The 25,535-nt window shown below is 43.7% G+C and overlaps 1 protein-coding gene across 2 annotated transcripts in view; it reads right to left on the minus strand.

Annotated features, from left to right (window-relative positions):
• KIAA1324L (KIAA1324 like) overlaps positions 1-25,535 on the minus strand; it is a 50,644-nt gene that overhangs the window by 17,861 nt on the left and 7,248 nt on the right. For both annotated transcript variants that reach the window (XM_026862461.1, XM_026862451.1), the window contains 11 exons: positions 15,962-16,157; positions 15,206-15,353; positions 12,466-12,552; positions 10,032-10,137; positions 9,249-9,401; positions 8,088-8,176; positions 4,648-4,828; positions 3,777-3,905; positions 2,735-2,825; positions 1,471-1,573; positions 120-257 (listed from right to left, as the gene is read on the minus strand). In XM_026862461.1, coding sequence (XP_026718262.1) covers positions 120-257; positions 1,471-1,573; positions 2,735-2,825; positions 3,777-3,905; positions 4,648-4,828; positions 8,088-8,176; positions 9,249-9,401; positions 10,032-10,137; positions 12,466-12,552; positions 15,206-15,353; positions 15,962-16,125 — 1,389 coding nt within the window. In that variant the 5' untranslated portion in view covers positions 16,126-16,157. The remainder of the gene's footprint in view (positions 1-119; positions 258-1,470; positions 1,574-2,734; positions 2,826-3,776; positions 3,906-4,647; positions 4,829-8,087; positions 8,177-9,248; positions 9,402-10,031; positions 10,138-12,465; positions 12,553-15,205; positions 15,354-15,961; positions 16,158-25,535) is intronic.

Consider the following 25,535-nt stretch of genomic DNA (forward strand, 5'->3'; position numbering starts at 1 on the left):
GGTGACAGCCACTTGCCCCTTACAAGGAGACTGTCAACTTCAATGGAGGGCAATAGCTCTGGCCATGAATGTCCAAGGAAAGCTGTGCTGTGAAGCCCTTTACATGAAGAAGTACTTACATCTTGGCCCTCGTTTATTCTCTGAAAGGCCCAGGTGAATGTGAAGGAAGCGTTTTTGGAGATGATGTGAGTGTAGGATTGTTTCTCTTTACTTCTTTCCCATGATTCCACCACGTTGGTGTTTTTTCGATTAACATCCTATAAAATGGACATAAAATTTTTTTTTAAAGATGAAGAGTGTGGTCATACTACACTAAACACCATTGTTTTATAATACAGAGATTAATATATATAAAGCACTTTACCATTGCATTTAATATTTAATAAAGGAGAGCAAACATATTTATTCAGTTTTCCACCACTGTTAATTTTTTAATTGAGAATGGGTGTCTATTCCAAAAGATGCTCTAGTACACACAACTCTTAAATTCAAAATCCTATAGCAGATTATAAATGTCATGAGGACAGATGCGCACAGTGGTTCTTTCAGAACTGAAATTCTGTTTATGCATAAAACATGTGGGTGGCAGAGCACAGAAAGGGGAAGGCCAAAATTCAAAGAAAAATTGTAGTTTCCACAGTCTTCGGATACCCACTTTGTTGGTATCTACTGAAACAGAACTGGAGACAATAAGACAGCATCAAAGTTTACATAAGAAAAATATCTTCAATCTATGTTTGTGTTTCTTATTCTCCATCATCTGTAAATGTTCCAGAGAAAGATGCTTTTCTTTTAAAACAGATTCCTTTAAATTATCACTGAGGCAGATTCCTTTAAATTACGACATAATTTCACTTAATTCTCTTTAAATTAAGAGCAGATTCCTTTAAAGTACCACTAAATAAAAAGAAGGACCAGCATCCCTTTGCAATGGAAGGGGCAAGGGAGCAGTCATAGATCCAGTTACCTTCCTCAGCTCATGGACTTTCAATAAGCAGATAAGGAAAGTAAAAAATACAGCACTTTGCTTTCACAGACAAACATTGGTCTGCGGCCCTACTGATCCCCAAGATCACTGACAGAATCAAGTCTAAATTCCCTGATTTTCTGTTTCACATCCCTCTGTCCCGTATTTTGATTCATGACTCTATTAGACAGAGGCTGAAGGAGAGACACTGAGAATTTTATCAGTCAGCTTAACAAAGGAAAATTTGGCTCTTTGGTGTCCAATGATTCCTTTTAAAATAAACAGATAACCAGGAATGGTTTGCAACTCATGTGGTGGAGGAATTCTGCTAGGTCGTTCATTAAATCCTTCCTGCAAGGGCACCGCAGATATTAAACTAATGTCATACTTAATCTTAGTCATAATAAACCAAGTGCAACTAATCACACCTATGTAGAGGTATTAAAGTGACATGTGGAATACCAGGTTCAGTCCTCAGTCATGGAGAGAGAGGTCTCACTTACCGCCATAAAGTACAGCACACAATCTGCTGAACAGATGGTCTCAAAAATAAAAGTAATCCGTCCTAGTTCTGACCCAGTCGCTCCTGTCACCGATGTCGGAGGTCTGTTTAACAGAGAAGGAACAAAACATTTACAAGGTGCTTTCCAGACAGGCAGCAATCAATCCCTCAAATTGCTTTTTGTACAGCGAGGAAAGCGTCAAAAGTCCTGTCACAAAACCTGCCCTTGCAGAACTGCCGAGGCCAGGTTTGCACAGCAGCTCTGCGTCAGATATCGGGCGCAGTAGGGTTATTTTTTAACTGTCTGACCTCTTTATGGTAGAGTTCCCTCCTTATAATCAACACCCGAATTTGACCATATTGGAAGGGAATCTTATGGCTTAAATGCATTACATGTTTTAAGTGATTTACACCGATTTAATGGCTTCTACCCTCCACTGGTGGGGGATGCTTTCAGGAGTTTCACGCAAATGAGAAGTATTCAGGGAGTTTCCCTGCAAAGTACTAAACAGCAAAGAGCAAGCTGGTGCACACCAGGCTTTTCCACAGATAGGTTTCTTGCTTCTCTTTTTTTTTTTTTAATTGCTCTTTACTCATACTGTAAAATAAAAATCAGGGTTTGCTCATGGGGTGTAAGAAGTCACAATCCCTCCTCAGCTGAAATACAACAAAGGGGGGGTGAAGCTCATTTTGCCATACCTTACCTGTCTGAATATTTGACACCTGGTCTGGGCTAGGAGGCTAAGCTCACTCTTTTGACAAAGAGACACAAGCACCTCAAGGAGCTATCTCATCTTGTCTGAGGGTCCATGAGAGGTGGGATGGCCTGTCCTCCTCAGTGCCTCTCCGCTGGCCCCGGGGGAAGCACAGACTGTGCAGGCTGCCTGGAGCCACATCACGAAGTAACTTGGGTTTCCGCAAAACACCTTCAGGACGGGCACCAGCATCCACCCTATGGCAGGTTTAGCTGGTTACTTTGGGATAGTTTAGAAACAGAGGGATAGGAATATCCTTTTTCAGTTTCCACACAGCCAACCAGCTGGCATCCCAGACCGAAGCAAACACTGCTAGAAACCAAGGTCTTACAGAACGGTCTGCTTGCAATGGGCTGACTGAGGACACAGGAATAAAATTCAAGTTTCCTCTTGTCTCTGACATTATTGGACTTCAGAATGGAAAACTGGTTTCATTCCAAGGGTAAAGTGAAATAGGTGTAAGAAACAGAGATAAATGAGAAATAGATGACAAAAAATCCTGTTCCTTACTTAAATCCTGGGATGTGCAGGTTCAAGATAAGATAATCATTGTCAGAGCCTCCTGCCCCACTCTGAATGTGATCACCAGCCACCTCCCAACCTTCACAGGACAAAAAAAAGAAAAAAAAATCAAGAAATGAATGATTTCTGGGTCATATGGCAAAAAAAAAAAAATTCTATGTTACCATACGTTTTTAAGCAGTTCAGTACTTTAGTACATTTTAATGATGCCTTGTATAGAGTAGTATAATAATGCTTTTGAATGAAAAATTCTAGTAGTTGTATGAACTGCTGATTTTACAGGCAAATGTCACCTTGAAATCAGCAAAGTAATTGAAATTCCCTGACCTGCTGTGCAGCTCAAGGGGGATGATCCATCTGATCTCTTCCAGCCTTAAAACAGATGAACCAATGAATCTATGTGTTAAACATACTTCAGTGCCCCTCTGCTCGAGACGGGTTATTCAAAGCTTGAGTTACAACTGCCTGACAGGGCGATTCAGGCTGAGGAAAATCTTCCTGAGAAAGCTGGAGGTGAGAGAAGTCCCGAACAGGATCATTTTCACCAGTGAGCTGTGACTGCTCTCTGCTGCAATCTTAGCACATGTGCAGAGAGAAAGATCTTAGGGCTAAATGAACAAAATCACAGGCTTTAATTAAGTTTTCAAGAAGAATTATGTGTGACCTTGATGGGCATAGTTATCATAAAACATGTAAGGAGAAAAACTAGAGAGAAGTCAGATAGTTGTGGTTTTTTCCAATGGGGATATTGAGATGCATCAAAGCCTCTGGTGAGATAGACCCTTGGCTGAGGGGACCTTCACGTATGCTGCAACTCCTGCCCTCTTCTGGTGTGCAAGAGATTTTTTATTTCTTTGTGATATTGTGACATTGCTTCCTACAGGAAATTTCAAGCCCGGTGGAATTAAAGAAAAGGAGGAAAACTGTGCTGCGACTCACACAGCAAAGAGCATACTTATTATGACAGGTGCTCCATTACAACAGTGATCAGTGAAGGAGACAGGCACGTAGCACAGGGAGTTTGGCTCACCGTTCATCCCATCGCACTTTGAGTTCCCGACATTAAAGCAAGATGTCTTCATGTTGCCTGGCAGGATGTTCCACCACTTGTACTCAAACCCAAGAGCTGGCTCAGTCCCAGCAGGGCAGGCTCTACACTCTACAGGGCGAGAAAAGGAAATCACAAGGTCAAAGCACATCTCAAAAAGTGTTTTAAAGAACACAGATATTATTTTTTTACTCTCTGGGGCAAGTAATGAGCAAAGAAAATAATTTATTTCTTTATAATTAAACGGTCAAAGACTTATCAGGACCAGAAGAGTGGAAACAAGACCAGAATTTTATAAACTGCAGATCATGACCCCACGGTAAGTTATCTGCAGCTGATCCCCCACACCACACTTCTTTTTTAGTGGCTTCAGCTGAAGGTTTGATCATACCACTAAACGTGAGTTCCTACAAAATGCTGCAGGTGACCACTGGGCCAATACATCTCAGAATCAACAAGCCAGAGTTTAGATTAGACAATGTTGGCAGGGCATTCATCTAACACTGCTTAAAATGAGATTTTTCAAAGGGAAGAACTTGGCATGGACAGGAGAATGCGTGAGGAGGAATTATTGACTGTAGATTTGATTTCCTTCTTAGAATCCCATAAAATAACCTCCAGGATGTTTATATCAGCCAATAAATGCATCCAGAACACAGCAGATCAACTTAGAGCAGCAATCCCTGATAAGAAAAGACTTCGGAGTGAAAATAGATATCCAACTCTCCAATGTTCTTTAATAAGTATTTTATGCAAAAAGAACTCTGGCTTATGATGAAGTGTCATTAAACTAAGTCACATGCAAGCAGACAAATGGTTTTGGGGACACAAGCGATTTTTTGTGGACTCCTACCCTGTGTCCCATCTGAAAATGTGCCTGGTGGGCAAGGAGTACAGGAAGATGAGGCGTTGTTGTAAAAGCCAGGATTGCAGGGTGGACAATCCTTCCTCTCTCCAGAAGGAGGTAAGGTCAATGCATCGGGGAGATCCTCTCTGCAAATCTTGGGTTCAATCCATTTGTACATGATCTGAGTCTGGAAGAAGAAAACACTGGGCTCACCTGGCGTGTTATGAAGCTTTAGGACTAGTTGCAACAATCAAGGTACCCCTTGTAAATGCAATTAGGGTATTCCCAATGCCTTAGGCCAAAAACGGACCTTGCACATCCCGGACAATTTAGTAAAAGGTAGAGAAGGGAAAGAGAAGAGATCTTGTTCAGAGGCAATTCCAGGATATCAGAGAAGATCAAAGCAAATATGTGAAGCTTAAAACAATTACTACTGTTCATTCAGATTTATCTAGTGAATTTTGCCATGAAAATGTTTCTGAGGATTGTCAGATAATGCTAACAACTGCATAAGCAATCTCTGTATTTTAATCACAATAACCCAAAACATAACTTCTGCATTATAAAATTCCTTTATTGGGAAAGTATTTGTTAGCAGAGAACACCAACAAGTATTTAATTTTTTCGCCATACTGTCTTGTTCTTTGAAAAGTCCTCAATTTCTCTCCAGCCATTTTCACTTACTGAGCACATGCCAAAACCACACAGGAGCTCTCTCAACCTCTCTCCACATCACGTAAGGAGCAGCTTATGAACACTAACATGAGTCAGTCCTTGGCATACCATATACAACAGTATTACCTCCCCATCATCACCTCTCTTTGAGGAGACAAGTTTTCTGTCTTCAGGAAAAGCCTTAAGGTGAGATGCATCACCCGTGAAGCTGGGTTTCAAATTTCATCTGACTTTGGGTCTACTCCTGAAAGGGATCAGTATCTCAAGATGAAAATTAGCTGAGTTCCAGAGCTGAGAAACCCAACTGGCAACACTTTAACCTAGTCACAGCTCCCCCTGTGGATAATTCCACCCTTTGGTCCCAGCAGTGCCATCAGGGATCCTTGAGGCCAGAGGCACAGGTACAGAGCTTGGCAGGGGACGTTTCACCTTATGAATTTGATCCAGGGCCCTGAGCATGTGCCCCTGCCATCCTGGGCGTTGAGCTTCTTGCACTCAAGGTTAGCTCCCTGACAACACAGAGCTCTTCAGGAAGTATTGATCATCTTTGAAACTATTTGAAAAAAAGCTGGGAGAAGCCTCAGTGCAGGCTTAGGCCCCAGCTCCTGTGAGCTGCAATTAAGCTGAGGCTCTCACCTTTTATCCCTCCCCACACCATGTTGCAGCCATGCCTGTGCCAGGTCATGTACCCTGGCTGATCCACCTCCTGACTGACCCGTGGATTGGATGTCCCAGATTGACACTGGTCGTGCCTCATCACTATGGACTTGTCTGGCAACCTTGGCTGAACCTGGCTGCTGATGCTCGCTTTGCTCAGGTACTGTGGGACTGCTCCTGCTGTCAGAGCAGCATCTGTCCCTTATGGATCAGCCTTGCCCTTGCTGCTCCTGAACACTTAGATGGCTTTCTGGAGTATAGCTCCAGAAATGCTTCAGCAGCATCAGAGTGCACAGCATTTAAAATAAAAAGGCTCAGGAGCTGGCAAAGTACCGGTGTGGTTGCCCAGATCCCAGACACACTGTACACACTAGGGCAGTCCTACTGGACCTGAGCACAGAGAGAAGGGTCAGAGAGTGCCCACAGACATGCAGATGAGGATTTCTAAGACGGGCTGAAGCAAACAGACTGGCATTTACAAAGCAGCAGGTAGGTAAAAAGTCAATAGGAGTCAAGTGCCTAAATCTCCTGAGGCTCCTTCTACACAGGAGGGAGACAACAATATAATGCCCAGTGAAAACCTTGGTTCCTTTTCGTAAGCTGTGGATCAATAGGCATTTCAGCTGGTGCTTTACAGCCACTGTTCACCTGAGTATGGGCTGCAGCGTCAGGCCCTCTCACTGAGCTGCATCACAGAGATGGCTGGGGAGTACAGCAAACCTGGACCCGTTTCCAGAGATGCAGAGCACTACATGGTGAAAGCAGTCCTGAAAACCCAGACAGTATCTGTGCGTCTATGGCACATCTTGTTGTTGCAAATGGAAGATGAAGGGTGTCTGCAGAAAGACCCTCTTTGTATTCTGATGATGTCCATCAGTGAAGGAGGAGGCTGTTGAGGAGGTCAGGAAGAGGGTCAACAGTAGGAGCCTACTCAGTGCCAGGGAGCCTTGAACTGCACAGAGCAGTGACAGAGTAATCCGCAGGAGGCTGCAGTTAAAGCAGTACCTGGGGGTGTAGCAATGAACACTGCTGCTAATTCCTCGAGTCATTACAGGCAGTTAACAGAGCAACAATCAGTGAATCAAGACCACATTGTAGATCCTGCCAGATCTGGGGTTAAACTCACTGCTGCTTCATTATTAAAACACACCTACTCTCAGCTACATTTTGGAACTGGCTAACCAAAACACTCCATCGTGCCAGCAAATACTAGGGCAGCAACTTACAAGTGCTATGGATTTTGACTACCTGCAACCCCATCCAGATCTAAGAGAGATGGGAAAGGGAAGAAAAGAGACAAAACAGGCCTGACCGTGTGTCCGCACCTCTGTGGGCTCTATATCCCAGTGAACAGGAGTTTCTTCTCTGAATCCCACCAAAATCCCCACCTGACTGCTAGGACAAAGAGCATGAGAGCTCCAAAGCCAGGCTGCTCCACCAGCAGGTCCCTCTGTGAGAGACCCATTGGATCTCACAATGAATGAGTTCAGGTGTTTCTAGGCATCCCATGAGGCAAGCACATTACCAGCACCTAAGCTCTGCTGCTGCACATGAATATTCCCAGGCTATGTATATATCACTACTTCAACAGATCACAGGCTATTCTTTGATGCTAAAACTAAGGGCTATGATACACATCATACCTATGCAACCAAACACTCTTCCCACCTGAAATAGGTACAATCATGACCTGGGCATTGCTGGGACAGGGCAAGTTTTCACAAGCCAAAAGTATGTCAGGAACGATTGCTAATAGCTAAACAGTAGGGCTTCTTCTGGGACAGTACTTCACCCTGTGCTCCAACCCTGGTTTTATATGAGCAAGGAGGTAGCACCAGTGACCCAGTCAGACTAATCACAAGTGCAAGGAGCTTAGCATTTCACAATGACAGATCCCTTAAGCAGACCCATGACAGGCAGATTCTTACAAATGGATAAATGCTGGAGAGAAGGCAGCTAAAGGACACGCCTAAAGCCTCAGAGAGATTCAATGCTGTAAGTAAAATTGAGAAAGCAATTGGAAAAGAGATTCCTAGAAACCCTACATTGTTTCCAAATCAAGAGATCACAGTAAACTCAATGAGCTTAAAAATAATATCATGCCTTCTACTTACCTTTCCTTCCTTATCACACGGGGTATGGATCTGGAAAAAGTCTTTGTTTGTGCATGGAGGACGTTCTATACACACACTTGATCCCTCATCTAAAAAGAAAGAGTGAGGAACAGGATGTTAAACTACCAAATGGTCCCTGGAAACAACCACAACAAGTTTAAAATCTGGAGATTAAACTGAGTCAGCAGAAAAATACAAAACAAGAATGAAAAACAAGCTCTTAGTGGAGTCTACATGAACCTTCCTCCGAACTGAAGCGGGAAAATATCAGCTATGCTTGTACTGTTACACTGAAATTCATTGATTCAGTATAATCAAGGGGTCACTCAAACCCTCACCCCACCCCTTCACCTTCAAGCAGTAATTTGTGTAGTTTGCCAAGCATGGGAATATGTTCTCACTTGATAAGGAATGAAAACACTTGAACCCATTAGAAACTTCCTTGCAACACTGGCCCAATTTTTCCTCTCCCCTGATATTTTTGCTAAATTTCCATTCCCATCACTAGCACAGGCACAGGTCCCTATGCATCTGCCATAGTCTGTGATATCAGGTGATATGGTTGGTAACTGATTCTTTAAAAACTTTCCTAGAATACAACTACAAGGAAGAAAACTGAAGGCATTTTGTCCATGAAGAATGTATTGCGCCCATGTTAACTGATGATCACCAACTAACCACAGCTGGAAATGCAGAGGTCTTTGTGAACTAGGGTTTGCAACTAGGTCACCACATCTTCCAACCACACAGGAGGCAGGGACGGGTCAGGAGAGCATTTGGCAAGGAGATTCCTTGAAACATGACAAGTCTGAAGTCAGTGATGAAGTGAATTCAGGTCATTGCCAACCGATAACACAAATTACCACGAGAGGGCACAGCATGACTGTTATTGTCCTTCAGAAGAACTTCACTTCGGGATCATAAAGCTCTCCATTCCTTCATGTTAGCATAGATGACCTTAGCCAAGACTGTCACCCATTATGTACATACGTGCCCTTTGCAGCTTGTGGGAAGTCCCATCTTCGTTTCCCCTTTTCATATCAGCTGGAGACTAAACCTCACTGTCAGATAAAATCATTCTCACATCTGCACACAGCAACAGCTTATGACTTTATGTACTCAGACTCTGTTGATTTGGCTTAATCCATTTGGTTTATGTACCTGAATAATACATTTCTTCTTTACACTTGGTGCACTCTTTAGCTCCTTTCTCAGAATAAGTATTTCTTGGACACACCTGGCAGCCAGATGAACCTGGCTTGTCACTGAAGGTACCAGGCTTGCATGCGAAGCATTCAGACGTATATGCAACTCCTGTAAGATAAACTACAGGTAAAGCACTGAAATACAGAGAGGTAAGCTCTGTAACTACTGCCTACCTGCTTACGGAGGAAAGAAAGCCACATGCATAACAGCTTAAGAATCACAGACTTCCACCACTCACTTTAGACACTTTGGCCTTGCTGACTCCTAATTTAGGTCTTTAAGTCTGACCCATGTAAGAACTTTATACAACACTCCAAGTTTGATTACACTTAGAACAGGACCAAAAGGGTAATCCCAGATTAGTTAAATTATTTGAATAGCAATTTAACTGACAGTGTTATGATATATATCTCCATTTATCACTTCTGAGAGGCTTACCAATAAGTATGATCTTTCTGTACTACATTAAAGAAAACCTGTTTATTCCTTTTTCTCTCTTTATTTGCTAAGCCAATCTTCTCCAGTAGATGGCATCATTTACCAGCTAAATTATTTTTCAGCCTTTCCCTGACAGTGTGAAGTTTTGCTGTTCTGCTTCTACACTTCAGAGGAGGAGACAGGGGACAACGGGAGCTAAAAAAAGCCACCTCGGTGCTGTAGGCACACCCGTAGAAATGGCACTTGGCAAACACTGTGACAACAGAGTGAGATAAGACCTAAAAGGCAAATATCACTTACCTTCAATTGTGATATTTTTCACCAGAACTGGTTTTACTACTTTGGACCCCATGAGAATCCCTGTTGTTCTCCAGTATAATATATTGCTACCTGATTTCAGAGTTACCTGCAACAACATGCATGACAGTTAGCATACATCCCCTCACCAATAAACTGATTTATTTTTTACTTCCATTACTCAGATTTCTTTCAGCTTAGCAGGAATCCTGGCTTTTCCTAAGCTGTTTCATGAGTCAAGAAGTAATGGGGAGATAGCTAGGCAGATGCTGTAGAGACATCTCTGAGGAGAGCCAAAGTGTGCTTTATAAAAAAGCTTCTCAACACCCCAGATTTATGGAAAACCACCAAGAGCTGTTTCTGACCTTGTAAGCAGAACTGGGAAAAAGCTGTTCCTGCCTTATCCAGCTACCCCTGGCACTCAGGAGCTTTTATCTCTAGCTCTGTGTTCAGATATAGTCGATCAGTTTGTTCTTAAAGCCTTGAGATGCACTTTTATAAAAAATCCAACACAACACAGAGTTCAAAAATCTAGGCTCACAAGTGAGTTTTATTTATAGGCTTTAAAAATCAAGCTCTGGCAGCATCTAACACTACAGCATCATGATCAGTAAGCCAGGCACAAACCATGAATGTCTCCAGCAGCAGTCCCACCCCTCCTGATCATTTCTGACCCTGAACAGCAGATGAGATGCAGAAAACAACCTGGCTTCCAACTGTCTTGACCTACTTGTCTTCACAGTATGGTTCAGCAAGTGGCTGTACAAACTCCTGTGCTGGCACCATGGCTGGGATAAGGGGCAGAAGGAAGGCAGGACCACTTCTTTCAGCAGCAGTATTGGTGCCTGCTGCCTTCAACTCACCTGTGTAACTACAGTATCATTCTACTCACTAAAAGCAGAAAGTTTACCAAGACCCTGCCTGGCCTGCAAAGTTGTACAATATCTACTATCCCAGTACAACATGCCTACTGCCAACACAGTGATACTGAACTGAAGGTGCTATATTTTCACACAAAAAGAGGGATAAAACCTACCAGCATAAGGGTCCAGGATAATGAGATTTACAGCAATACCGTACAGGCCTGGCAGGACCACAGCTTTTGTTCACCGAGGATTGAGTCCCAAAATTCAGCAAAGCGGAAATATTCTATCCCCACTTCCCAGCTACTATCCAGGGGAGCAGAGGAGAGCTGGGATACCACAGGTAACAGCAGAGCTGGGACCATATTGAACCAAACATCACGTTGTGTGATGCAGAGATACCAAACATCAGCTTCGGTGCAGCTGGACAAGCATGCTGAAAGCAAAGGCTGCAGAAACTGGGCTCAGAGAAGCCACCACGACAGAATTTGCAGTTCAGACAAAAGCCTTGAGAAGAACCAGAATAGGCGTCTCACCTAGCTTGTGTGTCTACATTTCAGCCAGGCATCCAAGCAACCTTCGTAGTCAGTGGAGACTTGTATGTCCCAGATGATGAGCTCAGATGGCATCATCTCCCATGCAGACACTGTCTACACCTCTCAGCTCACCCAAGTCGATGTCCTGGCCTTAGCTCCTGGATTTAGCTCCTCTTTACCCATTTCTCCTGACTCTCAATGTGACTCGCGCAGGGCTTGCACCTGAGCTAACAGGCACTGCCAACCAGAGCTGGCTCGAGAATACAGTTTCTTCTCCAGAAGGATAAGCAGAACATGCAAAACAGAGACCAGACTGCTCTATATGTCCATAAAAAGCCTTTCCTTCTGGCATAGTATCACCTATGTTGGGCCTTTGCTGGTATGGCTCTGGGAATTAGGGTATGATGCTATAGGGGAAGCCAGGCATCACCATGAGCTGATGAGTTGAACTACACGTGGTCTGTGCATTGAGCAAACTCGTCCAGCTGGGCCACAGGCCAGCCAAATGGCTGCGGCTCCCAACGTGGACATGATTGTATCAGTGATGCAGGAGCCACCCTGGTGCTGCCAGCTTGCTTTTCAACAGGGTAAGTCACCACAGAGCACAAGCTGGGTGCAGTCCAGCTCTTGTGCACACACTTGAGAATAACATGCCCGTCCTGCCTGCCTCCACACACACACACTGCTCCCACGACTCTGCTGAGCAAGAAGGAATGATCTTGTGTTCTCAAGACTGTTGTAGAATTCAATTAGAATCATGCAGAGTGACTGTGGTGTGCAGATATGCATAAATCTATTTAACCTCCTAAAGCACTTGATTCAAAGCCCATAAAAATCAATACAAAGCCTTGCATCTATGTCATTTGCTTTGAGATCAGAACCTTGGAGATCTTGGTGGCTTTTCCCTCAGTGCTAAGAAAGCTGTGCTTCCTCAGATTCATTCACAGGATCTGGCCCTTGTTTGCTGTCTGCTCAGAGGAAATCACAGACATGCATAAATGGAAAAAAGCTTCATGAAGAAATTTTTTGCATACTTACAGAATGAGAGCCCCATTCCCCATTGTCTGTTAGCTTCACCCACTTGTCTGCCGTGGACTCCATCTCCTTGCACTGGTCATTTTGTATCTGTTAATAAAAACACAAGATCAGTGACCACAATCAGATGCATCTCTCTGTCAGCATATTGACTGCTGATAAGATTCAGCTTTATTCCTCTTGTCTAGATATTTCTGACAGCAGCTGCCTTGTTTGTGGAAAAAAAAAAAAAAAAACACCTAACTTTCAAAACCTGCTAGCAGCTTAACAGTGCCTCCAGTGAATACCCCTGATACAGACAGAAAAAAGAGCAGGAGGAGAAGATCTCATCCTTGTCCTCTCACTATCTGGTCAGACTCATATGCTGAGCATCTTGGCTTGGCTGCCTCCCCCTTCTCCTGAGCCTACTAAGACCCAGTTCTCTAAAATCCAGAGGCTTCTAAGTCAGAGGGGAAGTAAGAATGTATGGGCCAAAGCTAGAAGACAAACTGCTCTCTCTGAAGCCAGTATCTGCTATGTCTTTGTCTCCCTGCCACCCAACCTCCCTAGGGATGAGAATAACATTATCAAAGGAAAGGCAACTTGAGACTGAAAGAGTGCCCTGGCAGACGGGTGAGCTTGATGGTCCCTTGCCCAGGTCCAGCACAGCTCAGCAGCCTTTCCTTGCAGCAGGGGTTGCTGCGGGCCCTCAGCGCAGTCCACTTCTTTCTTCTCATAACCGTCTTCTTTGAAGTATCAAGTCCCTTTGAGGCACAACAACTACTCAGCTTTTATTCCACCAGGGAGAAAGGCCAGTCCAACCCTTTCAGAAGACCTGGGGTCAAGCATCCTCCTCAAGGTTGCTCCATGTCAAGTCTGAAATAAATTGCATAACCCCACATCCTCCAAAGTATATCTGCACTTAATTCCCACCTAGATCAACAGCACTGAGGAAAAGAGGTGAGAAGAAGCACCTAAGTAGAAGGTGGATCCCTAATTATCTTGCACAATCTGAGCTACAGCATCTTTGTGACTCTGTTCCCATCTGCAAAAAGGAGATGAGTATACAGTCTCTTCTTACAAGGTGTAAAGGGCTTCAATATGTAAAAAGATCCTGGGAAAGGCAGGCTGCAGAAGCACGAAGTATCTAACAAAAAGTGTCCATGCTTGCTTCCCACATTTGAGGACATCTCCTTGCTTATCCTCAAACTGGCAGTGAAGCCACATGCACCTGGAGAGCCCCAAAACTTCACCATTACCCAGCAACCTGCAAGCTGCTGCCACTGAAATGGCACTTCCAGAGCTAGTGTCATCATTAAATAAATATAAGCACAAAGACATGATGGAGAAACAAAGTCAAACTTTTAGACAAGTGTTAAATATGGTTTCCCTGAAATACGGAAGCTGACTAGGAATTATTTACATGGGCATTTCTGTAAAGGACTGCACCTCTCACTGCTTCTTGAACAGGGAATGATAAATTTAAGGTGAGGAAAGAGTGGGACAAAAGTAATGATCAAAAAAGCCATTTTCAAAGTCAGTGCTCAGAGAAACTATGTATTTGCTCCATTGCAGGTACAGAACAGTCCGTCAGTCAAGCAACTGGAGCTAGGATTCATAATCCTGGTACATTCATCTGACACCAGAAAGCATATTTGCTGCTTTCTCCCCATGAAGGAGATATAATAGTCTAATAGAAACCTGAAATGTCTAAATAATATTGCCTGCACTGTCTGTTATCCAAGTGCAATAGTAATCTATTTCACTGATGTAGCGGCAAGAGGGTGCCCCCAACAGGTTTTGTCTTCCTTTCCCACCTCTACTAAGGATAAAGGATACTTTGCACTTTTGTCTAAGCTTCAAGAAACATTAACCAACACTAGCTAAGGCTTCTCACTCCTGTGATATACCATGAGCTGTGTGTTTGGGATGAAAACCAGAGCTCCACAGACTGATACAGAGGCAGTAACAGAGGAGACCAAAAATTTCCAGTCATCTCCTGCTCTGAGTTTCCCCCTCATTATGTTTTTTTCTGTCCCAAGTGGCAGATACAACAGGCCAAGGAAAGCGATGCAGGTGTTGGTGGAACCTTCCAAAGCATCTCAGTGACGTGGGGCACCTACACCACATTTCAGAGCCTGGTGCTGGGAACCCTCTGGCTCCCTGGACCCCAATCAGTCCATCTACATGGGCAGAGCAGGGTTGCCTTTCCCATTCTGGTCACTGCTGATCAGATTGGTTTAGTAATCTGGGTACAGCATGGTGCAAGCCCAGCCAGACTGCTCCCATTTCAGAGCTAATGATCCCCAGTCCCTCCACTTGGCAGTCCAGACATGTCCTCAGAGCCTAATTCCTACCAGATCTAAGGTTTCCACATGCTAATTCCTTAGAGCACCTCAGGTTCTAGATGCCTACCTTGGAAGAAGTCTTTTGAAACGTCCTTTCAAAGCATCTCAAGTCAAACACCCCTAAACTGAAGCATCTACCACCAATAGCTGTCTCATAACAGGCAGTCATGACCCCTAATGGAAAAATCCCAGTGCATGGTAGATAGGATCAGTTTAGCCTGAGTTTTGAAGCTGAATAAATGCCAAAAGGCAGCATAAGTGGCAGAAAAAGAAGATTTTTTTTTAAATCTTATTCAGCAATAACAAGATATGGACATATAGGGGATGTAAAGGGAGGAAAAAGCTGTTTCTAATGATCTTTATCTGGATTGAATTCTTACAATATAAGGTTGGAGTCACCATATGAAAGGACTTACAAAAAATTCAAAGAAGATGTTGTTGTCAATATACTGGTATTCGAAGAAGACAGAACCAGATTTCTTCAGGTGCACAGCGTAGATGAGAGAAACTGTACAATCATCCCTGTTCGACTCTATGTAATTCCCTCGAGGAGTCCACGAAGAGCTAATGAACATAAACAAAACAAGCCTCAGCTGAGATCACAGACACAGATTTTTCTTACACGACTATGCAAAAACATGTTACTTAAGAACCAGAATCCCACAATAGCTGACCGCAGTGAATTTATAACTTTATTACTGGATTTCCATTTATTTTTCATGTGAATACAATACTTTTCATTAAAACCATGCATGGGAAGGGATTCAGTGGTAGAAATTTAGGACGCAGCCTACACAGGAAAGGTTTATTCTCTATAGGTTCAGTATGCTTTCAATTATACTGAGAAACAGCCCTCTGCAATGACCATGGGTCTCTAAATAGGCTGTGAAAGCACCTTTGGGCCTCTTTTACTCTACCATGACTGGAGCTTTCCAGCTACAACTAAGAGCAGCTCCATGGGGTTCTTAGACCAACAAGCTGCTGATGAGCCTGAGAAGACCAAAATGACACCAAAGAGATGGCTACAAACTTCACTTCCCAGCCACGCTTCTTTGCCATTAGTAGGTCTGGTTACCCTCTGGAGAGCTTAGGTAAGTCATTAAGCTGGCATTGTGCTTCTGTCTCAGGTTCACCCATGGCTGCATAAGCCAGATGCAAACAGAAATTCTTACTTGTTGCAGCTGTCGGCTTTATTCTCTGCCGAGCCAACTGCCGTGTCCATGAAAGTTGCCACGTTGGAGAATCCTGCTGGCAGCTCATCCCACTCGTCAAACTTGATCCCGCTGCCCAGAGAGTACGTCCCCTCTGCACATTTGCTGCACACCTGGTTCTTCATCTCTAGGTACTCACCAGAGGCACAGGAGAAAGCTGGGGAGACAATTGTTTCCAACATATGAATGGAGAAATTAATCCCAACTAATTTTCTTTGGGTTTTTCCCACTTAATTAACTAAGAGTGAACAGTCACTAAAGGGAACCAAACAAGAATGTCCCAGCCCCAGGAACACAACAGCTGAAGTACCAACATTGGTTGCAAAATTGAGATGTTCACCAGTGCCTGCTTTTACCAACATGTCAGCACTGAAACCAAATCTCAGATGACAGTTCCTGATTTGCAGCTTGTCTCCGTTGGCAAAACAAGATTTAGAAATGAAATCTCTACCCACAGACTGTGTCCAAAAGCAATTTGAAAAATGAGAACTTGTAATACAGTACTCCTCACCTTTGCTCACCCGTTACACCTTGAACTCAATTAAAATCACCAGCACCTGAGAGCCAGAGTAGACTTGTATCACCCACCCATATGGTAGGTAAGAAGAGTGCACAGCAGCATGCTGACTGTAATATAACACTACAAACCTTAGCTGAGAGTTGAAGAACTAATTCAAGGCTCTCTCCACATTTTTCCTCACATGGGCTGCCTACAAAGCCTTGAACATCTTGCCTGACAGACCAGGTGGTCTTGGAAAAGATCACTAGTGGGCTTGTGTCTTGTAAATGAGGATCTTTGATGGGTATGATATTAGCATGTTGAGAGAATAAACACTGGTCGCCAGCACAGCAAAGACTGTACTTAAAACATATGTAACTAGGGGAAGTATAATTTGAAGGAATGTTCACAAAGTGCTTTTTACACCGATGTCTCCAAAATGGCTTACTCCAAGTAGTTATATGTCCCTTGTTCCAGTCTGATCACATCTCTATCTGCTAAGGAAAGAATATTCCCATCAGATAGAGGAAATGCAGACAGCAGCTGAACTTGTATATGACCACAGAGCCCCATGTCTGTGCCAGGAATCATTAACTCCTGTCCAGATGCTCATTTCAGTGGCAGTCCATCCCACTTTCCCCCAGCTCCATGCTGCACCATGTCCTCTCTGAAACTGAACATCCTGGATGAAAAACAAATGAGCACTTTCTGCAGAACATGATATTTTCTACGTTGCTCGATTTTTAAACTTAACTGTGTCAGTCTGGCCAAAGCAGGATTCAGAGCAATGCACACAATTCCAAGAAATGGTGGGATTTTTTTACTGTTTCATGCATGACATGTTGTGCAATGACAGGTATTTCATACACTCACTTCGAGAGACATAACTCAATAGTCTGAGAAATTGCAGGACAAGACCAGACTGATAACCAAAGTGGTGAAACTGGCCCAAAACAACTGATGCCAGTTGAAGTCCCAGCATATGTAGTTTTATAGATGTGCTGATGTTTATCTAATTGCAGAAAAACTTGTTTGACTGTGAGTACTTTGATAAAGACATGGCTGTGTAACACCAATTTCCATCTGAATCCAACTGCAGTTCAGGTTCCCATTTCTGTGCTGGATCCTGCAGCGTTTCTTTCTGTACTTGTCCTTGACGGGCAGCACTGAAATGCAGACAAAAAGGTCTGTTTTGATGGAAGAATCTGGTAAAGGGTCATTTTTCCCTCTTGGTCATATCAGCATATTCTGAATTTGAACCAGTGGACCTCAAGTCAAGAAACCTGTTTTTCTAATCTCATCGCTCACTGGTGATGGACCAAGAAGGAAAGCCTAGCAGGGATGGGTTTTGGGGTGGGTATATACAAGGAAATCCTGCCACAATGGATTTCTGTAAAATACTGATAGACAGGCAAAAAATCTACCCTCAGTGGAGGCAAGTAGTTTTCTGTAGGCAGTGGCACGTGACACAGCAGTACAGCTAACATCCCACCTGACTACCTCTGCGACCTCAGCTCAAGTCCTGCAGCTGGGGTCAGAAACAGCTTTCTTCAGAGACCTGGAGAAAAGTAGCGAGCAATTCCCACCGTGTCTGAACCGAGACCACACCTTGTACAGCTTTTCACCTGAAATTCATACAGGTGTTCTGACTCACTGTTTTAGCATTATTAATAAATCCTACTTCATTTCTTTCTTTTGAAGGGTGCAAAGAGAAGCCATCAGGAGGGGAAGTAACAAAGCGAGCTCTCTCTGACATATTCGAATGCTTTAACAGTTTCAACACTTTTTTTAAGAACATTAAATAGCAAGAAATGGAGAGAGCTGCTTAACCACATGTTCCAGATTTGTGAATTTGAAATAAGGAGTCAGTAACCGTGAGCGATTCGCTGCCATAATGAAGACGCAGAAGGCAGCAGAGCCTCCTCTTTGATTGCAGTGAGGTTGAGCAGAGATTATTGCTTTAACTGAACTAATATCTTTTAACTCCTTGCAGCCTGATCATTTCAGGTTAAAAAAAGGTAAAAGAGATCAGGCAGGCTGCCATACAGAACACCTCCATCCATCGCCCACCTTCCAGGAGACAGATGAGCCTTTTTCTTATTTAGGTGGGGAATTACCTTCATTTCTAAGAATCTTATTTCAAAAGCAGCAGCATTTCCCGTCAAAACACATACGCCTGCAAGCAAACTAGCTCTGAGCATTCCAGATGCTTGCCAGGTTCAATTTGGGGCTGAATGTGGCTAATGGCAACATGAACCACTTTTGACATTGGAACAGATGCATCGTTTGGTCTCATTCCAGGCGGTTGGGAGCAGCTGGAGGGGGCTGGGGAGGAAACACAGCGTATGACGAACATGGAGATGGTCTCCTCTCCTAGTGTGGCACAATTTGCTCCTCCAGCAAGGGGGGAGACCAAAAGTCAGGCCAAACCTTCTTTAATCTAAGCAGCATCAATTCAGGAGCCGGTCCCAGCTGGAGATGGGCAGGTTGGGGCCATGCCCAGAGGGACCCTGCAGAGCAGATGTCCCCCACGATGGGACAGGAGGCACTTGTAGGGGGACAGGGCACAGACAGATGATCTGTCCCAGGGCACTGGCACTTCACTTTGCTTGTGGCTGCTCCAACTCACTAAGACGTAGCTTATACCCCAGAGCCCATTTGTTTAAACATTCGATACTTAATTTTTGGAGAAAGCATCTCTATTGAATAACTTCTTACACGTCTACCCTGTTTCAGAAAACTGAACTAAGGCTGCTAAATCACGTAGGCAATTCTGAAAATCTATTCCAGAATCGACATTATTGATCCTGTTTAGACATCAGTATTCCCCCTCCCTCTCTGACTGCAAACTTCCCTATGACACCTTTGAAATATCCGTTTAGGTGCTACACACCAACTTACACAGAGCAACACACATTGTGAAGACTGAATTTGAACTTATTTCTTTCTGTTAAAAAAAACTGTGAAATGCATTAGAAGTTTTCATGACTTGCCCCATCATGGGCATTTTTAAAACTGGGAGAACATTTTCAGAGGCAGTTAGGAACAGCACAACATACTGTGGTACTGGATACACTGATGCCTTCAGTAGTTCCAGTGAAGCTGATACAATTATTGGTGGACTGTGGCTGTAGCTTTCTTGAAAAAAATAAAGCTGAAACTGGATTCACTTCATAAATAATTAACAAGTGCTATAGTACTAATACCCATTGTATAAGTCTTGTCAAAGAGATCTCATTTCATTTTTTAAAAGGATTACAAGTCACTTGATAAAGATGACTGAGTGGGTGTAATAGACTTAGGGTTTCTAATACGGTTAACTTAGTTTTGCATGTCATTCTGATGAAGACGGTAGTACCACACAATACCAGTAAGGCACATTTTAAATGGATTAAGAACTGCCTGAATAACAGATCTCAGACAGGACTGTCGGTAGGAAACCATCACTGAGCAGTGAGGGAGGGGGCAGCTCTGCCTGCCCCAGGACTGAGTCTGATGACTGTCCACATTTTTATCAACAATCTGCAGGCTAACAGAAAGGGAACAATATTAAAATTGGTGGGTGAGAGACTGTTGTCAAGCTTGAGCCCACCCGAAGTCATTGTGCTTTGACAGAGTCAAAGGTACAGACAAGCCACGAAGGCACCGAGTGCTGGCCCTGCCTTCAGAAGGCTGAAATGTATCCCAGAGAGCAGCACGCCCGAGGGTCAGAGTGGACTCACCATTCATCAAGAGCTTCCACTGTCAAGACGTGCAAAAAGTCACTAGTGAGATCTCTGCATGTATTTAGAGGTGGAGGTAGAGAAGTGTAGGATGTGTATTACAGGCAAGAAGATCATTCTAATACTGAATATAGTTGTCATTTGGCATTTTTAAGAGGTCAGTGCAAAACGAAAGGACTTTAAATGCTGTTAAAATTAGGGGTAGTGTCTTGCAGTGAGCGATATGAAGTGCTTAGTCTATTTATTTTATCAAAAGAAGACTGAGACACCACTTGATTAATATATAAGCATCTCCAAGGGGAGAAAACACAGGATCCCACTGGACTCTGTAATCAAGCAGAGAACTGCAAAAGAAGAACTACCTTCTGGAAGCTGAACCCAGACAAACTCTAACTGGAAATAACGCACACATTTTTAATGGGAAGAATGACTGACTGCTGCAACAATCTGTCATGGCATGCGATGGACCCTTTGTCTCTCAAGTCCTTCGTACCATATCCGGACACCATATGGAAGAAAAACTCACGCCAAATACAAATTATCAGCCTCAGCATCAGCCTAACTGAATGCATTTTAATGGCCTGTGAGATCAAACTAGCCAATCTAATTAATCCCCCTCCTCTTAAACTCTGTGAGTCAAGAGTGATGGTACCTCCCTCCTGGGACACACCACAGAAGTGGAGCATCCTGAAGCAGGAGCTCTGACCACTGTGTAACCACTTCCAAGGGGTGCTTGCAATAGTTTACTTTGCCGATCTGATAGCACTTTACAATCACTTTGCAGGCATCAAAATGGCTCCCCAGAGGGCAAAACAGACCATAAACAAGCTTACCTCATTTGCCCTTTGACTGCAAGGCACCAGGGTCACGTTCTGCCTTTTAGTACAGCTGTGGCCCTCCCAGGGATTTTGGTGGACGAGGATCAATGTTAGTTGGCATGTTTCTCTTCTAGTAACTGACCCTAACAATCCCATGTTGCTTAACTTTCTGATGCTGGGGATCAGGACAGGCTTATCATGAACACACCTGGACTAACAGAGTAGATCCTCACATGTATATGACCACGCAACTTCTTCTGAGGTCTGAAACTTTTCTCTGGAGTGTTTTCTCGAGTATCTCCCAGATATTGACACACTGTGAGAGGGATCAGAATATTTGCGATTTCACTAAAAAATTAATCAAAGCTGCCTCAATGCCCTGCATCCTCCAACACCAGACCTATAATATATTGCTTTCCTCCTTTATGTCACCCTGGCCACTTAGTTTTACACCTTCCCTTGGCTGGCTTCACACCCCACACCACTTGGACCCACTACTTCTACCTCTATTACTCTTCTCAGCAGACATTTTCCTCCAGACTTTTCTTACTTATGATACCTAAAACTATTTCAGCTCTTCTCTTTATTCTGTTGCCACTAAGCATGTGCACATTCATGTGTATCCTTCTGTGTCCCCCCAACTCTCAATACATTACAATTTTTAAAAAGACACAGGACTGGATTTTGACAGATTATAACAACATGCAATGGAGTAATTCTACCCAAACCAGTGAAAATACAGAGGAAAAATAATCTCAAACACTGGCTTTCCATCTCTTCCCCCTCCATTCGTATTTTATTCATCCAAAACCCCACTGCCTGGGATTTGAGTGAGATCCTACTATCTCCTGCAGGCAGAGTCTGGGCTGAATTATCTCAGCCTCCCATGGACAGAGGTGAAAACTGTAGCTCGAAAGGAAATATGAGTTTGGCAGCGTCACGCAGTTGTCCCTCTGAACAGCTGCTGGTTTCAGCAGACACATGCCATAGACCTGGAGGGGAAGATGTGGGCAAGGACAAGTACACAGAAGCATCTGTTCTGTGATACCCTGGGACATCAGGGTCCACACAACATGGAACCAAGGACCAACAAAAATACAGGATGAGGAGAAAAATAGCAAGCCAAAGGACAAGAGGAAATCATTGCTTCATTATTAATGTTTCCTATAATCTCAGCCAGCTTCAGAATGTCTTCTGTGAATAATTTATATGAGGCTTCTCCAATAGACCATGAATAATTGATGCTCGTTTTCTTCAGTCATTATATCTCAATGTGTTACCAGGAACTAGACAGAATCCTAATTTAAGAAAAAAAGTCTGTCAAGGATGTTTAGGCTTGAAATGTGATCACACTGAAAGCTGATGTAACTTCAGGAAGAGCACCTTCTGTGGAAGAGACCCTTCCTTTTAAGAGTAAATATTTTTTCCTTTTACCCAAGAAATTATAAAATAGAGCAATGCTTTTTCGAGTTCACCTCTTTGACAGGAACAGTACCATTTTTTTCCCTCACGACATCCTTGTCTTTAAATTGGAGAGACATGGATTCAATGAATGGACCCCTCAGTGGATAAGGAATTGGTGGAATGGACACACTCAGAGTTTTGTTCAACACCTTGATGTCCAAGTAGAAACCAGTGACAACTGGCATTCCTCAGGGGTCAGTACTGGGACCAGCACTGTTTAACATCTTTGTTGGTGACATGGACAGTGGGATTGAGACAATGGGATCGAGTGCATCCTCAGCGAGTCTGAAGAGGACACCAAGATGTGTGGTGCGGTCAACATTCTAGAGGGAAGGGATGTGCCATCCAGAGGGACCTTGACTGGCCTGAGACGTGAGCCAGTGCAAACCTCATGAAGTTCAACAAGGCCAAGTGCACCTGGGTCAGGGCAATCCCAAATAAAGATAGAGGCTGAGCTGTGAGTGGATTGAGAGCAGCCCTGCAGAGAAGGACTTGAGGATACTGGTGCATGAAAAAGTGACTGTGAGCCAGCGATGTGTGTTTGCAGCCCAGAAAGCCAACTGTATCCTGGGCTGCATCAAGAGAAGTGTGGCCAGCAGGGCGAGGGAGGTGACTCTGCCCCTCTACTCCACTCTGGTGAGACCCCCCTGCAGCGCTGTGTCCAGCTCTGGGATCCCCAGCATAAGAAGGACATGGACCTGTTGGAGTGGGGCCAGAGGAGGCCACAAGGGTGATCAGGGGCTGGAGCACCCCCCTGTGAGGACAGGCTGAGAGAGTTTCACCTAGAGAAAAGAAGGCTCTGGGGAGACCTTATAGCAGCCTTCCAGTACTTAAAGGGGCTACAGGAAAGATGGGGAGGGAGTCTTTATAAAGGACTGTATTGAGGGTTAACAGTTTTAAACTGAGAGAGGGTAGATTTAGATTAGAGATTAGGAAGAAGTCCTTTGCTGTGAGGGTGGTGAGACACTGGCACAGGTTTCCCAGAGCAGCTGTGGCTGCCCCCTCCCTGGCAGTGTTCAAGGCCAGGCTGGACGGGGCTGTGAGCAACCTGGGCTAGTGGAAGGTGTCCCTGCCCATGGCAGGGGGCTTGGAACTGGATGGTCTTTATGTCTCTTCCAACCCAAACCATTCTATGATTCTATAATTTTCCCCAGCTGGCCTGGCAAATAACACAGTTTTATTATCACTTTTATTTCATCATTTGGACACCGAAAGGTGTGGGTTTGGAATAGGAATAAATACATGAAAGTGTGGCATAATGTGGAGGAAGGCAGTCATAACAAAGAGGTTAGCAAACACATTTGCTGCCAGGGTTACAACAACCATCCTAGTGACTCAACACTGGAGATGGCAGGAAACATATCTATATCTGGAGGTGAGTGAGTAGCTCTCCAAGTCCCACTGACTCCATCAGGGTTATTTGATTGCTCATCAACAGAAGTGGTTGGCATAAATGGCTTCCAGTGCCATTTAAGATGTCCTCTGCACTCACACAGTGCTTGCCTCTCATCCCTCTACCGAGCCATAACAAATCTCAAGGTCTGTTGAAAAAGAAATCAGTGACTCAGAGGAAGCTGTGTTTAACTTATTTAATTACACTGTGTACACAAATATGGTGAAGAAAGCATCAAAAGACACTAAGGCCAACCTTTCTCTTGGAAGCCTCAATACAGACATCAGCATGCCGTTCCTGATCACTCTTCTACAGGAATTAAACCCTGTGATTTCAGTGCAAACTCTTCTGCTTTTTTAACTATTTACCTAGAAGAATTTGCTTCAAAAAGCCAACAATGGGACATTTTCTTCAAAGACAGTGTATTACTCATACACAGAAGAAAACATCCAGAAAAATTATCTGTAAAACTGCAATATCTCTCAGGGTAACAGTACACATGAGGAAAATATTCAGATGGAAATGCCATGATTAAATGTAGCCTCTAGCCTCCGTCCAGGTGAGAAACTTAATGTCATCAGTAGGACTCACCTACCTGACTTGAGTTAGGAAAACGCATTAGCAGGGATGCTCTGAGAGCAAGAGGAATAAATATCTGCTTGAGTGCTTTGCTAAATCACAGCATTTTAGCAGCAACTCTCAAACTGCCATGCACACCACTGCTGGCTAAACATCTTTGCTGCATGACAGCCTTGCATTAAGTCCTCAGCTTCAGTGCTCCTCAGAGCAGCCTCCGCTGCTGTGTGCTGGTCATCTTCCCAGTGTGCTCTAGTGGGAAAGCCTTTCCTTTCCCTTTCAGAAAAGAAAAATTTTCCTAGGGATACAAAAGAGACTCAGGTAAAATTGGGTTGTCCAGTCCTGCAGGTCATACGCACAAAAGTACCCCTATAAAGATCATGACTTTGAACTCTAATTCTTGCACATCTTGCTGTTCATGTCAGAAATGGCTCCAGAGACAAAGTTGAACGTTTTTCTCTGTCAGACATCCTTAATTGCTACATAATACATGACAGGCCAAGGGCCAAATGTATAGTGTGTCAAGAAATTCTCAGTTTTGCTGGAATCCATGCCCACTAAGAATCCATTTTTTTGGTACTTTAGTATGAGAGAGTAACCTTTCAAATATGACTCTTATATGTTGACAGGCAGCTTCATGGGAGCCACGTAACTGTTCGAAAGAGAAGGGAGAAGGGAAGGTGTTAGTCAAAATGAGGGAGGAGATCAACATATACCATTCGAGTGAGCAATCTCAAGGTTGGAGGAATGAAAGGGAGATCTTCTAAATACATTTTTTGAACATTGTCTCAAAATAGTACTTTCCTACATCTCAGGATACCCAACAGAATCTGTCATCTTATATATCTGTGTTCATATGTCATGGTTAAACACCAGCAGCCATTAATAACTTGACCTCATTGTTTCTTCCAAGGTGAATACCCAAAGAAGCAATGTCTGAATGACACTGACAATGAAAAAAATATTAGTACATCAAGGTTAATGAAGATAAGATCCAGTGCTTTCAAGCCGTGAGAAAAAGTGGAAATGGATACATGCCTCAGAGCTAGGCTGATGTCACCAT

The sequence above is a fragment of the Athene cunicularia genome, assembly GCF_003259725.1.
Source record: "Athene cunicularia isolate RWA chromosome 1 unlocalized genomic scaffold, athCun1 chr1_part2, whole genome shotgun sequence".
Taxonomy (NCBI): Eukaryota; Metazoa; Chordata; class Aves; order Strigiformes; family Strigidae; genus Athene; species Athene cunicularia.